This window comes from Dasypus novemcinctus, chromosome 27, assembly GCF_030445035.2.
Source record: "Dasypus novemcinctus isolate mDasNov1 chromosome 27, mDasNov1.1.hap2, whole genome shotgun sequence".
Classification (NCBI taxonomy): Eukaryota; Metazoa; Chordata; class Mammalia; order Cingulata; family Dasypodidae; genus Dasypus; species Dasypus novemcinctus.
In genome coordinates, this window is record NC_080699.1 from 29,391,898 (window position 1) to 29,406,659 (window position 14,762).

At 49.7% G+C, this 14,762-nt stretch overlaps 1 protein-coding gene across 8 annotated transcripts in view; it reads left to right on the forward strand.

Annotated features, from left to right (window-relative positions):
* Nucleotides 1-14,762, forward strand: part of GRAMD1B (GRAM domain containing 1B) — a 200,836-nt gene that overhangs the window by 150,507 nt on the left and 35,567 nt on the right. For all 8 annotated transcript variants that reach the window (XM_071212384.1, XM_012525562.4, XM_058289427.2 and 5 more), the window contains 10 exons: nucleotides 482-577; nucleotides 1,836-1,916; nucleotides 3,671-3,786; nucleotides 5,649-5,805; nucleotides 7,593-7,782; nucleotides 9,369-9,512; nucleotides 10,549-10,667; nucleotides 10,849-10,991; nucleotides 13,156-13,259; nucleotides 14,469-14,672. In XM_071212384.1, coding sequence (XP_071068485.1) covers nucleotides 482-577; nucleotides 1,836-1,916; nucleotides 3,671-3,786; nucleotides 5,649-5,805; nucleotides 7,593-7,782; nucleotides 9,369-9,512; nucleotides 10,549-10,667; nucleotides 10,849-10,991; nucleotides 13,156-13,259; nucleotides 14,469-14,672 — 1,354 coding nt within the window. The remainder of the gene's footprint in view (nucleotides 1-481; nucleotides 578-1,835; nucleotides 1,917-3,670; nucleotides 3,787-5,648; nucleotides 5,806-7,592; nucleotides 7,783-9,368; nucleotides 9,513-10,548; nucleotides 10,668-10,848; nucleotides 10,992-13,155; nucleotides 13,260-14,468; nucleotides 14,673-14,762) is intronic.

The window sequence follows — 14,762 nt, forward strand, 5'->3', positions numbered from 1 at the left end:
AGGGTCACAGCAGAAGGCAGCAGAGCCAAGTAGAAAGGACATTGGCCGGGGAACTCAGAAGGACTGGCTTGTACACTTTCTGGATTCTGCAGATAATTAGCTGCATGATTTTAGGGTAGTCTTCTCTTTTTACTTTACCTATGTTTCCCCATCTTATAATACAGGGAGAGAGGTAGATGGTTTTACGGTCCCATCCAGCACCACTGCATTTCTGTCAGTGGCAAATAATGATAGGACTGCTGCACAGTTTGCAAATGGCATAGACATGAGAAAGCTCCATGTCAGTGGACCAAGAATCACTACTAGCTGCATGGCCTCTGAGAAATAAGGGGATAAACCTAATGAGCTCTAAGAAGGTCCCTTTTAGGCATAGAGATATATGAACTGTGACCTGATTTCCTCTGTCTCAACTGGTGCCGTGAGCACACTCTTTGCCTGACTTTTACCTGTTACCCATTCTCTATTCCTGTGGGAATGCCAGCTGACAGTCCGTTTGAAAGACATCTGCTCCATGACTAAAGAGAAAACAGCTCGCCTCATTCCCAATGCCATCCAAGTTTGCACTGATTCAGAAAAGGTATGTGGGGTCCCATCCTGGACTGAACTCCCCATACCCCCACTCCCTTACATTGCATTAACATAGAGGCCGATAGGATTGGGATGATGCAGAATTGCTGGAACCCGCTCCATGGTGGGCAGGGTGGTGGGACTCTGAGCGGTGGGGGGGGGACTCTGAATTGGTTGGTGGGGTGGAGAACACCTGGCTTTGAGCCCTGCTACTGTAGGCATGCTGTATCTTGTGTCTCTAAGCCTCAGTTTCCTCATGTGTAAAATAGAGCCAACAGTACCTGTTTAACAGGGTTTGAAATGATAGCATCTGCTTGAAAATACCAGATTGTAAAGCTCTCTACAGATATAAATTATCATTATATATCAGCCTGGTTGGTGATAGCTCAAAGGGGATAAGGAGGTCTGTTAGGAAATGGATGGTCCAATTATATGGGGAAAATATGGTAGATAAAATTTAGAATGGAAAAATCGCTGTGATTTTTCATCTCTATCCAGGCCTGAAGGGTTTAGATTCAGGATTATGGGTGGGCAAGGTTTCTGCCAATGACACAGTCTACAATTCCCTGGACTTGAGGAGGTCACTGTCAGGAACCAGGGGGCTCTAGGGTCAGATAGTCTTTGGGGGAAGTTGTAGCCCTTGCACTAACAAGCTTTGTGATAATAGGTGTTGCCAGACTCACCAGCCTCTGTTTCCCTTCCATGCATTCTGTTTACTTTTTGAGGCTTTTGTGTGGTTCCAGTGAAATAGCATTTATGAAGCATCTGGTACCTGCCCAGGCTCAGCCAGGTCTTGTTTCCATGGCCTGCTTCCTACAAAATATAAAAGGCTGCCACTCATAGCCTCTTGCTGTTTTGTTTCCAACCATGTAGAAGAGTTCTGGTATTCAACTATTTGTTGAATAAATGAAGGAAAGGAGTGTCCATGAGTTTGTCTTCTCCTTCCCTTGAGCCTAGATTACGGCTCACTGCTTACCCAGTCCTGGTAGGTAACCAAAGGGGATTTTTTATAGAGATGAACATTTCAGACTTGAGTGAGGATCCCTGAGGAAAGCGTGGGTGAAGGCTGCAGGGACCTAGAATTCCCAGTTATCCAGGCCTTCAGTGTGCTGACCCATCACTAATGTGTCTGTGCTGTCATCACGGGTAATTGAGAGTCAGTGGTATTTCAGGATGAAATTAGTAGATTTTCTTAAAGAAAGAAGTTCTGTGTCTCCATCCATTATAAGTCTGAACAGGCATTTCTTACCATTTCTTTTCCAACCTAGCACTTTTTCACTTCATTTGGGGCCCGAGATAGGACATACATGATGATGTTCCGGCTCTGGCAGAATGCTCTCCTTGAAAAGGTAAGTACCGCCCCATACCTCCTTCAGTCTCAGGGTGCACATCCCCCTAGTGATCTTTCCGTTTTGGGGTGAGCCCCGTGGTATAGCACTAGCCAGTGCCAAAGAAACTCATGTCCCTTCACGGTTCCAGGAATCCCCAGACTTGTGGTGTTGCTCAATCTCGCAGTATTGACCCAGGTCCTGAAAGTAGCAGATCCTCTTACATGAAGGGCCTCTGAGCTGCCAGGAGTAAGGCACTCATCCTCCAGTCACTTCAGGCCCATCAACTGACTGCTCAAGGGTTTGAAGACACCGTGGTCCCTGCGTTAAAGAGCTTCCACTCAGATGGGGTAGGGGTGCTGGGCAGCAGTCTCCAACCCCAAAACAAGAGACAGAAGAAGTGTGTGTATGTACACTTATACGTGTGTGTGTAGATATATATGACGTGTATGTATGCATACATACATGTATGTATACATACATACATGTATACATGTATACATACAGTATAAATATATCCATGTATCTGCCTTGACTCTAGCCCAAACTCATTACTCTCTAAAGGAAATTGAGTGGATTTATTATCTAGAATTTCTTCTAACCTGAGAGTCTAGAGCTCTATTATAAATTCTGGTAACTTGGTTGAGCTGAAACCTTCTCCCTGTATTAGCCATCAAGAATGGTAAAAGGGTAATGTGTTTGAGTCTCCACTGGCAGGTCTGAATGTTCAGTTCACAGCTGCTGTCCTTCTAAGACATAGGATCATCCATATGGTTCTCAAATGTCCTCACAAAAGAACTGTTCAAGTTCTGCCTGATGAACATTCTTTAATTTAAAAAAAAAAATTTTTTTTTAAGATAGTTGGCTCCTTCTGTTTTCATGAAATGCTCTTGCCCTCTTTTTATTATACTTCTCCCTAGCACCTCTTCCTTTCCTTCCAACCTGAGACTCACTCATAGCCTCCACCTCTGATCTCAATTCTTTGACATGCCTTTACCTCTCTCGGGAAACTCAGTGTCATATGAACTAAATCATTGGCATTGGTAGGGTGGTCCTTTCAAAGAGGCTGTGTAGCCACCCAATGTAATTAGGAAAAAAAGCAGAACTAATGAATAGAACCACAGGCAAACTGATGTGGCTTCAGCCTAAAGAAGAAAGTATTCAGGTGGTTGAGACAGGGTTGGCTGAGATGACTTTTAGGGCCCCTTAGCCTATGAGAATGTTGGGCTCTTTCTAATGGCTATGGAATGGGCCACCTTTGAGCTTAAACCTCATTCCTGGAAGTGATCCAGCAGGGCCTGTGTAGCCACCATCAATAGAGAAGGAGACTTCTGCAGTAGATGGGGCACAAGAGTCCAGATCAGAAGTTCAGTGATTACCTCTGGGCCATCCCCCCCACTTTCCCCTTGGCCCCAGGGTTATGCCCCTTCATGTACCTCATAAATAGGAGCAAATGGTGAGGATAGTTGCCACCCTCAAAGGTCCAGTTGGTCATTCTAAAAGCTTGAGTTGAGGGAAGAGGCAAGGAGGGCCAAGTGCCTAGCTTTGCAAAATCCATATTCCTAGGTAAATGATGGGTGTCTTGCTGAAATCCCTGAAGAGAGGGAAGGAGAGGCAGATGAGGCTATCATGGAGGCAGCTGCTCTCCTTGTGGTCCAGCGAGGGAGATTTTGTTTGGGTGTTACCCTCCAGGAGAGGCAAGCCAGCTCAGGGCCTCTGCGTAGAGGGAAGAGCTGGAGAAGGAAGGTGAGAGTCATCTCTCTTCTCCACTGCAGCCTCTGTGCCCCAAGGAGCTCTGGCACTTTGTCCACCAGTGCTATGGGAATGAGTTGGGTCTGACCAGTGATGACGAGGACTACGTGCCCCCTGACGACGACTTCAACACGATGGGGTGAGTGAGGGCTGGTGGCGGGAGCTGCCCAGGGATTCGGGAGCCCTCTCCAACAAGGCCCTCTTCTGAGGAGGGGGTGGGACAGCAGTGGGGGCCTCCCCGGGAAAGTGGCATCCAAGTAAGGACATGAAGGATGTGAGGGAATGGACCATGGAGGCTTCTGGGAACAGAACATTCCAGGCAGAGGAACAACAGGCTGGCCAGTGTGTGGCAGAATGGAAAGGGGAAGTGGTCAGAGATGTGGTGAGGGAGGGAGACAGACCAGATTCTAAGAGCCTTTAGGCCATTGTAAAGAGGGGCTTTTCCTCAGAGGGAGATGAGAAGCCTTAGGAAGGTTTGGAGCAGATAACTGAGATCTGACTTAATATTTTAACAAGATCACTTTGGCTTCTCTGTTGAAAATAGACCGAAGGGGAGCAAGGGCAGAAGCAGGGAGACTGGCTAAGAGGCTACTGAATAATTTAGATACTTTAGATGAGAAGCGTCGGTGGTTTGGACCAGGAGGGTAGCAGTAGAAATGGTAAAAAATAGTCACCTGAATGTATTTTGAATATAGAACCAGAAATATTTTGAAGGATTTGCTGGTGGATGAGATGTGTGGGATGTGACAGAAAGAAAGGACCCAGTGTGACTTTAAGTTTTTGGTTTGTTTCACCATCTGGAAGGATGGAGCTGTGCCAAATGGAGATGGACGATCCTGTAGGCAAAGTGGTTTAGGGGAAGACCAGGAGCTTGGTTTTAGGCAAGTTAAAATGGAAATGACTGTTAGACACAAGTGCAGATGCTATGTGGGCAGTTGGTATATGAGTGTGGAGAAGTCTGGGCTAGAGACATAAATTTGGGAATTATTAATGGATAGCCATGACTGGCTAAAATCACCAAGTGACTGAGTGAATATAAAAAGAAATTCAAGAGTTGGGTCTGGGGTGCTCCAAGGAAAAGAAGGAACAACGGAGCAGCTCATGAAATAATGTCTAGTGAGGGAGGAGGAGCACCAGGAGAATTCAGCATCCTGGAGGTCAAGGGAAGGGAGTTGTAAGGGAAAGGAATGTCATTCCATTCCATGCTCTTGTTTTAAGGAGAAGGAGCTGTTCTCTTAAGTTCTAGAGAAGGGAGCTCAGCCGCATCACAAGCTGTTGATAGGTTGAGTAAGATGGGAACTGTGAATTGACTGACCTAAAGCTTGCTTGAGTTTGGAGGCATGGTGGGAATGTGAGAGGCAGAGGAGAATGAAAGGAACAAAAGAGGAATAAGAGCACTGAATGTGTAGTTCGGAGACTGGGCTCAAGTGCAAATTCTGATACTTCATGGTGGTATCACTTAATCTCTGTGAGTATCTGATTTTCTCTAAAATGTACATCATGATTTACTCAGGGTTGTTATGTATCCAGATGAGGAAATAGTATTGTCAAGTCTAAGTCAGATATTAATGATGATAAGGGTGACAGTATGGTGCCCCCACCTTCATCTGGGGGAGGGTTGCTCTCAGGTGTACAATGCAGAAAAGTTAATTATGACCTAGAATCTGGGCAGGACCAACGATGGAGCACCCTGTGCTCAGAGTCCTGTCCTCCTCACTATGTGAGAAATAGAACAGATGCTCAGAGTCGAGGGACTGGATTTGAGCAGTCAGGTTGGGATGGGTACCAATGGGGAAAATCGTTGAAGAGGAGTAATGGTTTAAGGAGGGTGCCGAAGGAGATTTCAGGGGAAAGTTTGGGATAAGAGGAAGATAATACACCAAGCAAGAAAGCAGGAAAGCCCCACGTTTTGGAAGGGTAGATGGGTCTAAGGCTCTTGACCCCTGACGTTCACATAGGCTCACTGGTGTCTTCTCTCCCACCACCCTGCCCACCTCTCAGCTACTGCGAGGAGATCCCCGTAGAAGAGAACGAAGTGAATGACAGCTCATCCAAAAGCAGCATAGAGACCAAGCCGGATGCCAGTCCACAGCTGCCAAAGAAATCCATCACCAACAGCACACTGACATCCACGGGCAGCAGCGAAGCCCCCGTCTCGGTATGGGCCGTTGGTCCTGGGCTTCCACCTGCAACATGGGGGCCAATGGTTCCTTCATTAACCCCACAAGAGCCCCACGTGGGGCGTGGGTAGAGGGGGAGGATGGTTGCCTCGTGGTCAGCTTCTTCAAGGAAGCATCCTGGAGCACATGGGCTCTCTCCAGTCTAATACTGTCCCAGAGTCCAGAGCTGGGCTCTGGGTGCCTGGGATCCAAGACTTTCTTGGACTTCCGAGCAGATGAAAGCCATTAGAAAAAGCTTCTCCCTGCACATTTTTCTAACTTATGACAAGATATATAATGGCCTATATCTGTCATTGCAGTGTCATTCAGGACAATTCCCAAGTCCTGAAAGTGCCCCCAAATTACCTATATTTCCCTCTCCCTCCCCTCAGAACCTCCAGTGGCCACTGCCTCCACATCAATGTTCTTCCATTGCCAGAATCACAATAAGTTCATAGTGGAATACCTGTCAGTCCACTCTAGTCCATCGTTCCACTCTAGTCCATCGTTCATTTCCCAATCCTGAGGATTCTGGGATGGTGATGCCCACTCCACCTCTAATTGAAAGGGGGCTTAGAATGCATGAAGCAGATGGATGGGACTATCTTGCTTGCAGTTGCAGGCTCTCTCTGTTCCTTGAGGTGGTTCTTGTCCATCATCATCTCCTTGTTGTCCTGGGTAAGTCCAATGAATTAGAGAGTAGGTGTTGCAACTCTGTTGAGGTTCAGGGCCCAACTGGTACATGGACAGCCCAAAGATTTAAGTCTCTTGGACATATATCTATCAACTCCATTACTAACTATAGGTTCAAATAGAAGGGGCAAAACAGCCATGTGTAGGCAAACCACAACTGAGTCCAACTCTGTCACCCTGGGGAGCATAAATTCCAAAGTAGGGCCGCTGGCAGGGCACCACACTCCTGAGCAGTCTGCCCTGACTGTCGTGTCTGGGTGTCTCCAGAGCCCTCAGGAGCCCTGCTATTTGAGGCAATATTTACTTTGGCAGTGAGTGGGCTCCTGTTGAGACGTGCATAAGCGTAACCTCTGGAATGACCTCCCGACTCACTTTGAAGTCTCTTAGCCATATAAACTCATTTCTCTTTACCCTTTCCTTGTTTTGGTCAAGGTTTTTTTCTAGTTGCATTGCTACCCGAGATTATCTTTAAAATGGCAGGATGTGTACCTGTTTCCTTCCAAGGCCAGTGGGAAAATGAATTTAAAAATGCCTGTGAAACCTTTTGGGCTCTTAGAAATAAAAGATACTTTTAGAGGCAGGCTGACATTGTTACCACATGGTAGAGGTGTGGCTCCAGAAGGGCTGAGGTTGAAGGAGCTCACTGTCAACTTGGGAGATGTGACCAGCAAAAGAAGGGCAGCACCTTAGACTGTTCACTCGTCTTCCACGGTGGTGCTGGGGAGAAGCCCTGGAGCAGGACTTGAGCCTAGCTGTGGTGTTTTTTGTTTTGTTTTGTTTTTGAAGTAATGGAGATCAAACCCGGGTCCTTGTATGTGGGAAACTGGTGCTCAACCACTGAGCCACATTAGCTCCCTGAATTGGTATTTTCATTTGTTTTGCTTGTTGTTTGTTTGTTTTTAAGAGGCTCTGGGAAGCGAACCCAGGACCTCTCGTGTGGGAAGCAGGAGCTCAACCACTTGAGCCACATCTGCTCCCCACGGCTGTGTTTTGAATATGAGGGCTCCCAAAGCCAGGCCCACCCTCATCTACCTGGGGAGAGTAGATCCATGTCAGCTTGCCCTGTTGGGTGACTGCTCTCTCTCCTTTCCAGTTTGATGGCCTGCCCCTGGAGGAGGAGGTGCTGGAGGGCGATGGGCCCCTGGAGAAGGAGCTTGCCATTGACAACATCATAGGGGAGAAGATTGAAATCATTGCTCCTGTGAACTCCCCTTCGTTGGACTTCAATGACAACGAGGACATCCCCACTGAGCTCAGTGACTCCTCTGACACCCATGATGAAGGTGGGCATTTGAAAATGGGTGCAGAGTGGCCCTTTCTTGCTTTGTTGTGATGTCTGAAAGGATGTCCCTATATGGAGGCCAGAGTCACTTTCTAGGTTCCTGGTAGAAGGTGGAAAACAGAACTTTTATAAAAAGGTACACTTTGTTATGAGCATGAGTTCCCTTTTTCCAGGTACTCGCTACAGGATCCTCATCATTCTATATTTGTCTTTCTTTGCTCAATAGATAATGATTTGTGCTGCCTTCCAGTCTCATCACTAAATGTACCCCCTGTTGGCATCGCTTTGCCTTGCGTCTCTGTCCTTTCCAGAGATGCAAGGGAAGCAGTCTTCTTATGCCACTAGGAAAGTGCCCATCAGCTGCTCCCTGGAAATAATAGATTTTCGTGGAAACTTCCTGAAGGCAGCTGCAAACCTCGTTAGTGACGACTCCAGCCTGGGGTTTTTAGACTATGCAAGAAGAAAAAGTGTTGCCAGGTCAGACAGATTTTGGAGACATCGCATCTCTCCAGTTATTCCAAATAGATAACCCTGACCCCTGCGTGGAGTCAGCTTCTAGGACCTTATATAGGAAAACACTGCTTTCTTGCATTCCTTGGAGAGAAGTCAAATTCTCAGAGTACTGGTTAAATTGGTTGATGGCTTACCACCATGGAATTGGTGGGTGTTCCAGTGAGTGAGTCAATGCTGATAGTGCTCCCCTCCTCATCTCTGGACAATTGCTGCACCTGGAGTGGCCACCTGGAATGGTTTGGTTGGTTCCCCAACCCCCATCTAGAATCCAGGACCAGTGCAGATGACTGCACAGATTGCGTGGTACCTGAGGGCGCCATGCACGTGAAGATGTGACTCTTCCCCCCACCTGAACAGTCACAGGTGCTGGCCCTGTAGGGTGCTCATGAGTTCTTCTTGACCTCCTCAGGCTTAGCGGGCTGCGTCCTGCTTGCCATGACCTACACCATGGTGAGGGCAGGAACTGAGGATTGAGGTGCTGATGAGTGGGGACGAGTCGCCTTTAGCAGCCCCCCTCCAAGCTCGTGTAACAGAGAGCAAAGCCAGAAAATTAAGGTTTTTGAGTCGGAGGGAAATAGGCTGCCTTATGGAAGGAGAGCAGGCCTCATGGACGTAAGGGTTACTGCCTCTCAGGTTATCCTAGCCGTAGACACTTTTACACAACAGCATTCAGAGGAGCCAGCATCCCTGGAGCACACCTCTCTGCCAGGGGCCATGGGGCCATTTCTCGTCAGTGGTGATCAACATGTAGACACACGATAACTGATGCTTTGAGTACAGGCAGGCTCAGAAAGTCATCATTTATTTGACTTTTAGTCCCAGAGCCACTTAGGAAGGTTTGAAAGTATAAAAGCAAAGAGTATATTCCCTCACTCTTTGTAAGGGATGGACGGATAGAATGCAAGCCGGGGGTGTGTGTATGCCTCCCAGGAAGAAAAAGGGGCTGAAGCAAAGGCATCAAGAGCTGAGCCCACGAGCTTGCCAGCCCCTTCCATGGCCTCTCCCCCCTCAACCTTAACCATAGACAGATGGGCCGTCCCCACTGTCCCCATCCTCATCCTCCCTTCTGTGCAGGGGAGGTCCAGGCCTTCTATGATGACCTGAGTGGCCGGCAGTACGTGAACGAGGTCTTCAACTTCAGCGTGGACAAGCTCTATGACCTCCTCTTCACCGACTCGCCCTTCCAGAGGGACTTCATGGAGCAGCGGCGCTTCTCCGGTGCGTGCCAGTCCCTCCCGCCCCGCCCCTTCCCGCACTGCCCACCCCCCTCCATTTTCCCTCCCTCCCTCTTCCCTTCTTCCACCTCTTCTCCAGCATCTTCCTTTCCCAGGCTGGCTGATGGCACCAGGCCCCGGTGCCATCTGCCTCACCCGGTGCCAGGCCCCTCCGGGGTGCAGCCTGCCCACTCCTCCCACGTACACGGCAGCTTTGCCTCTGGCCTCGTGGGCACCAGGTGCTTGGCACTGGGCCCCAGAGACTCCCCAGCAAGCAAGGCCTGCCCAGTTCCTCCTGCCCTCACAAAGCTCACCGCTGCAGGAAGAATAGCAGCCCCTGCTTAGCGGGACGCACCCATCATGTGCCGTGCACATCCTTTTATCTCTTTGCACGCTCACAACTGCCCGGCGTGCTGGGGATCATGATTCCTGATACTGAGCAGGAACCTGACACTCCAAGAGACTCTGATCACTTGCCCGAGATCTTGCAGCTGCAAAGTGCCTGGGCCAGGATGCGAATTGAGGAGGAGCTGGTGCTCCCGGCCTCCTCCATGTCCTGCCCCATGGCCTGGCCTCGCATTGCTGCTGAGCAGCCTCCTGTGAAAACCCGCTTGGGCACCAGCGGACCCTCTGCGGGAGGAGGGGACATGCTGAGGGCACCCCGAGGTCACGCCGTAGAGGAGAGGACTTGTTCCCAAGGGATCCAGGCCCTGGTCACAGTAACTCCAGTGTTGCCAGAAGCCCCGTAGGTGGCCCCGGGGACCTCCTGCCCCAGCCCCAGGAACAGTCAGCACTCTGGAGCCCTGTGCAGAATTTCGGCAATGCTACAATGAGCCTCTTTCTGCTCAGGACTGCCCCCTCCTCCCACCCCGGCCCCTGCCCCCCTCCGCCTCGCCGCCCCACCCCTGGCCTGCAGGCGCTCGCTGGCTTCCTTTTGGGGCTGCAAGCACAGCAAAAGCAGCTCACTTGGAGGGGGAATTGGGGAGTGGGAAGGGGGCGCGTCTTCCCCTCGCCCATTCCAAGGCGCCTCTCCACCTCAGATATCATCTTCCATCCTTGGAAAAAGGAAGAGAACGGGAATCAGAGCCGAGTGATCCTTTACACCATCACCCTCACCAACCCGCTGGCTCCCAAAACTGCCACTGTCAGGGAGACGCAGGTAAGGGCGGGGCAGCGGCAGGTAAGGGTGGGATGGAAGGCACTGGAAGTTTCCCGATGCAAGTGTTGTTTGGCACAGAAACGAGGCCGCCCTGGCCCATGGCTCTGTGGGGTGGGGGAGACGGAGGAGGAGGGGCCTGTCCTTTTTTGGGTTCTGTGCCACGGACCTGCCCTCCCCACAGACCATGTACAAGGCGAGCCAGGAGAGCGAGTGCTACGTGATCGACGCCGAGGTCCTCACCCACGACGTGCCATACCACGACTATTTCTACACCATCAATCGCTACACCCTCACCCGCGTGGCTCGGAACAAGAGTCGGCTCAGGTGCAGAGTCTGCGGGGCCCGAGGGCTGTGCGGGTCCAGGCTTCCCCTTAGAGGATAGCCATTTGCTCCTGAGCCGGAGGGAGGAGGGTGGGGATGTGCTGCCCTTTTTCTCCCCCTCCTCCCTGAAGCCTCTGAGAGCCTGCACCTCCCTGTCCTGACGGAGTTAATGATTCTCTCCAAGTGTGCCCTTTTCTGCACTTGAGTACTTCTCTTTAGGAAAACTTGTATAACTGCTGCTATTTGTTGTCTGTGGTCTACCAAGTACAGCATAGGTGTTTTACCTACATTAGCAGGAATCTTTAGAAAGACCCAGCAAGACAGGTGGCGGCCTCGTTCTCCAGATGATAGAACTGAGACTCAGCAGGTTAAATCACTGCTGGGAATTCCTCCACAGAGCAGAACCGGGGTCGTAGAAAGGCAGAGCCGTGCTCTCGCTGCCATGCCACCTGCTGTTGTGATTTGCCTTTCATCTGCCATTCGACGAGGGGCATTTCTGGAGAGCAGAACTCCCATGCCGTCCACCGCTTTATTCCCAGGACCTAGCGCATTTTAGAGTCCCGGGATGTTGACTCAGTGGTCACTTACAGTGTTCTCTGTGGGGAGGGTCCTGTCCTGAGCACTATGACATGCCTTCAAAGGAAGGAAGACATTCAGACCCTGATGTTAGAAAGCTTGCAGTCTCGTTGAAAAATCAGGACACACACTCACTTGAAAATAATCAGTTTGATTATTTGTATCATCAACCAAGTTCTTTTGGTTGTAAGGAACAAATATTTGTTGAAGTAGTGCAAATAAAATAGCAGTTGAGTGAAAGGCAACAGATCTCTCAAGAATCAGGAAGAGTTGGGGAGTGGATGTGGCTCGAGCAGTTGGGCTCCCCCCTCATACAAGGAGGTCCTGGGTTTGGTTTCTGGTGCTTCCTGAAATGACAAAAACAAGTAATAAGCAAAGCAAATGGAAAAACCAACTCAGGGAAGCCGATGTGGCCTGGTGGTTGAGCGCTGGCTCCCACATACGAGCTTTGGGGTTTGATTCCCGGCTCCTGGTACCAAAAAAAAAAAAAAAAATCAGGAAGAGCTGGAGAACCACACCTCAAGGAGGGCCTGACTCTTTTTCATCCTTTCAATATATTTTAGATTCTGTGCTGTTCGCTGAGCATCTGCTCCTTCCCCATTCCCTTCTCCTTTGTTCTGTTCTTTCCCTCCCATCCTTTTTCTCCTTTCCATTCCCTCTACTCTCTGTCCTCCCTGCCCCCCCCTGCCCCCCCCCCAAGTTTCTAAATTGCAGGCTCCTGTGAGGCTTTTCCAGTGACTATTCTTTTCTACCTGGTCCAAATAGAGGTAGCAAGGTGACCTTAAATAGACCCTTGCAACAGGTGCCCTTCAGATTTTTGGTGGGGGAGTGAGAGGCTCCCAGTGTGGGTACATTCACATCAGACACACCCATCAGAGAGTGGGTGGGGGCTGCATCCCTGAGGAGGGTGATGAGGGCAGAACAGGCAGCCCTAAACTTGGGGAGAAGATGGTGGGAGAACACACTGACGGATGCAGATGCCCCTAAGGAGGGGGCAGAAAGGAGGGCTGCTATGTAGAAGGAGAGCTGCTGAGATGGCAAGAGATATGGGCAACGGAGAAACAGTGATTGGCAGGGAGGCTCCTTAGCCAGAGCAAGAGCTGGCAGGGCTTGGGGGATAGTGAAGAGGAGAGCATGCTTAGACTGGAGAAGGAGAGAAGGACCCTGCCAAATGGATGGGCCATGCTGCTTGCCTTTCAGCGTCAGTTGCTCTAAAGGGGTTTATTTCCAGGCCAAGACCCTTCCGCGGTCAGCTAGCAAGCGCCTCGGGGTCATCTGAAGCCTCCGGGACGGAGCAGAGTATTGTCAGAAGAAGGACTCTGGGCTCAGGGTCAGAAGCCCTTGTCATTAGCCTTTGGGCTGCTTTAAGAATCTCACACTCAGTTTTCTCATCTGTAAAATGGGGTTAAACCCACGTGCTCCACCATCCTCAAAGTTGGTCAGGAAGATGAGATGAGATGAAAGGACATTTTAACCTGTAAAGTGCAGAACGGATGTGAAGATGCTCTGGTCTTAAACATGAATTTCCCTTTTCCAGCCTAGAAGGGTCCACCCAGGAAATGACTGATCTTGTCTCTGGCTCGTTCCTCAGGGTCTCCACCGAACTGCGCTACCGAAAACAGCCCTGGGGGCTAGTGAAAACCTTCATCGAGAAGAACTTCTGGAGTGGGCTAGAGGACTACTTCCGCCACTTAGGTGGGCACTATGGTCATCGCTGCTGGTGGAGCTGGAGAAAGGAGTGAACTGTACATGGGAAAGGAGAGTGGGGAGAGAGACGTAGACAATGAGTTGTTTTCATGGGGTCCCTAAGTCTGCCCCAGAAATGAATACAGAATTTGGGGGGTATGTGAACACGTGCATTTTCTAGAGTTAATTTTTGTATATGGTGTGAGATAGGGATCCAGCTTCTGTGCGTGGTCGTGTGTGTATATATCAGTTTTCCCAACACTATTTGTTGAAGAGATTTTTTCCCATCGGGTGGATTTTACACCCTGGTCGAAAGTCACTTGGTCATCAGTGTATGCTCTGGTTTATTTCTGGGCCTTCAGTTTTGTCTTTATATCTGTCCTTGTACAAGTACCACACTGTTCTGATTGGTGTCGCTTTGTAGCAAGTTTTGAAATCAGCAAGTGTGAGATGTCCAACTTCGTTCCTGCTTTTTCAAGATTGTTTTGATATTTGGGGCACCTTGCCATTCCAGATGAATTTGAGAATTGGCTTTTTCATTTCTGAAAAAAAAAAAAATAGCTGCTGGAATTTTGATAGCGATTATATGATTCATTGAATGAGCATGGCTTCATGATAGTTTGGGTAGTATTGACATCTTAACAATATTTAGTCTCCCCATCCTTGAACTCAGGATTTCTTGCCATTTATTTAGGGTTCACTTTAGTTTCTATCAGCAGAATTTTGTACTTTTCAGTGTATAAGTCTTTCCTATCCTTGGTTAAATTTATTACTAGAACATTTTTCTAAAGCATGTGTCTGTAACTTTTATGAGTATCAGTAAGGGATCAGTGATCTCAAAAAATTCCATTAAAAACCATTGATCTAATGATACGGTGGTTAAGGTCTGCAAATAGCCTGTGAATGCATCTATTAGGAAGCATGTGAGGTGCCCAAAATGTATATATGAGGGGGCAGACGTTGAGAAGAAAAGGCCTTATGCAATGCTGAGCAGCCCAGGAGAGAGGTGGGCTGGGCTGCGTCCCAGAAGTACTTCCTGAGGCTCACAGGTACCCCCCTGGGACCTGTGCCTTCCCAGCCAACGCCCCAGAGCCCTGTATGGGGAAATGCTTCCTGTCGAGGTCTTGATCAAAGCAGAGAGAGTGGCCTCTGAGGCCACCATGTTGGGTTAGAGGGATGGGACGATGGCCTCTGACAGGGCCCTTTCGGCTCTGACAGAGAGCGAGCTGACCAAGACGGAGAGCACCTACCTGGCCGAGATGCACCGACAGTCTCCCAAAGAGAAGGCCAGCAAGCCCTCGACGGTGCGGAGGAGGAAGCGCCCGCATGCCCACCTGCGGGTGCCTCACCTGGAGGAGGTGATGAGCCCTGTCACCACGCCCACGGACGAGGACGTGGGCCACAGGACCAAGCACGTGGCAGGTGGGCGCCAGGTGGGGCTGGGCCGCGTGGGGGAGGGCTTTGGGCTGCGCCATTGCACGTGCACTCCCGCTCGTTTTGCACCGTGAGTAA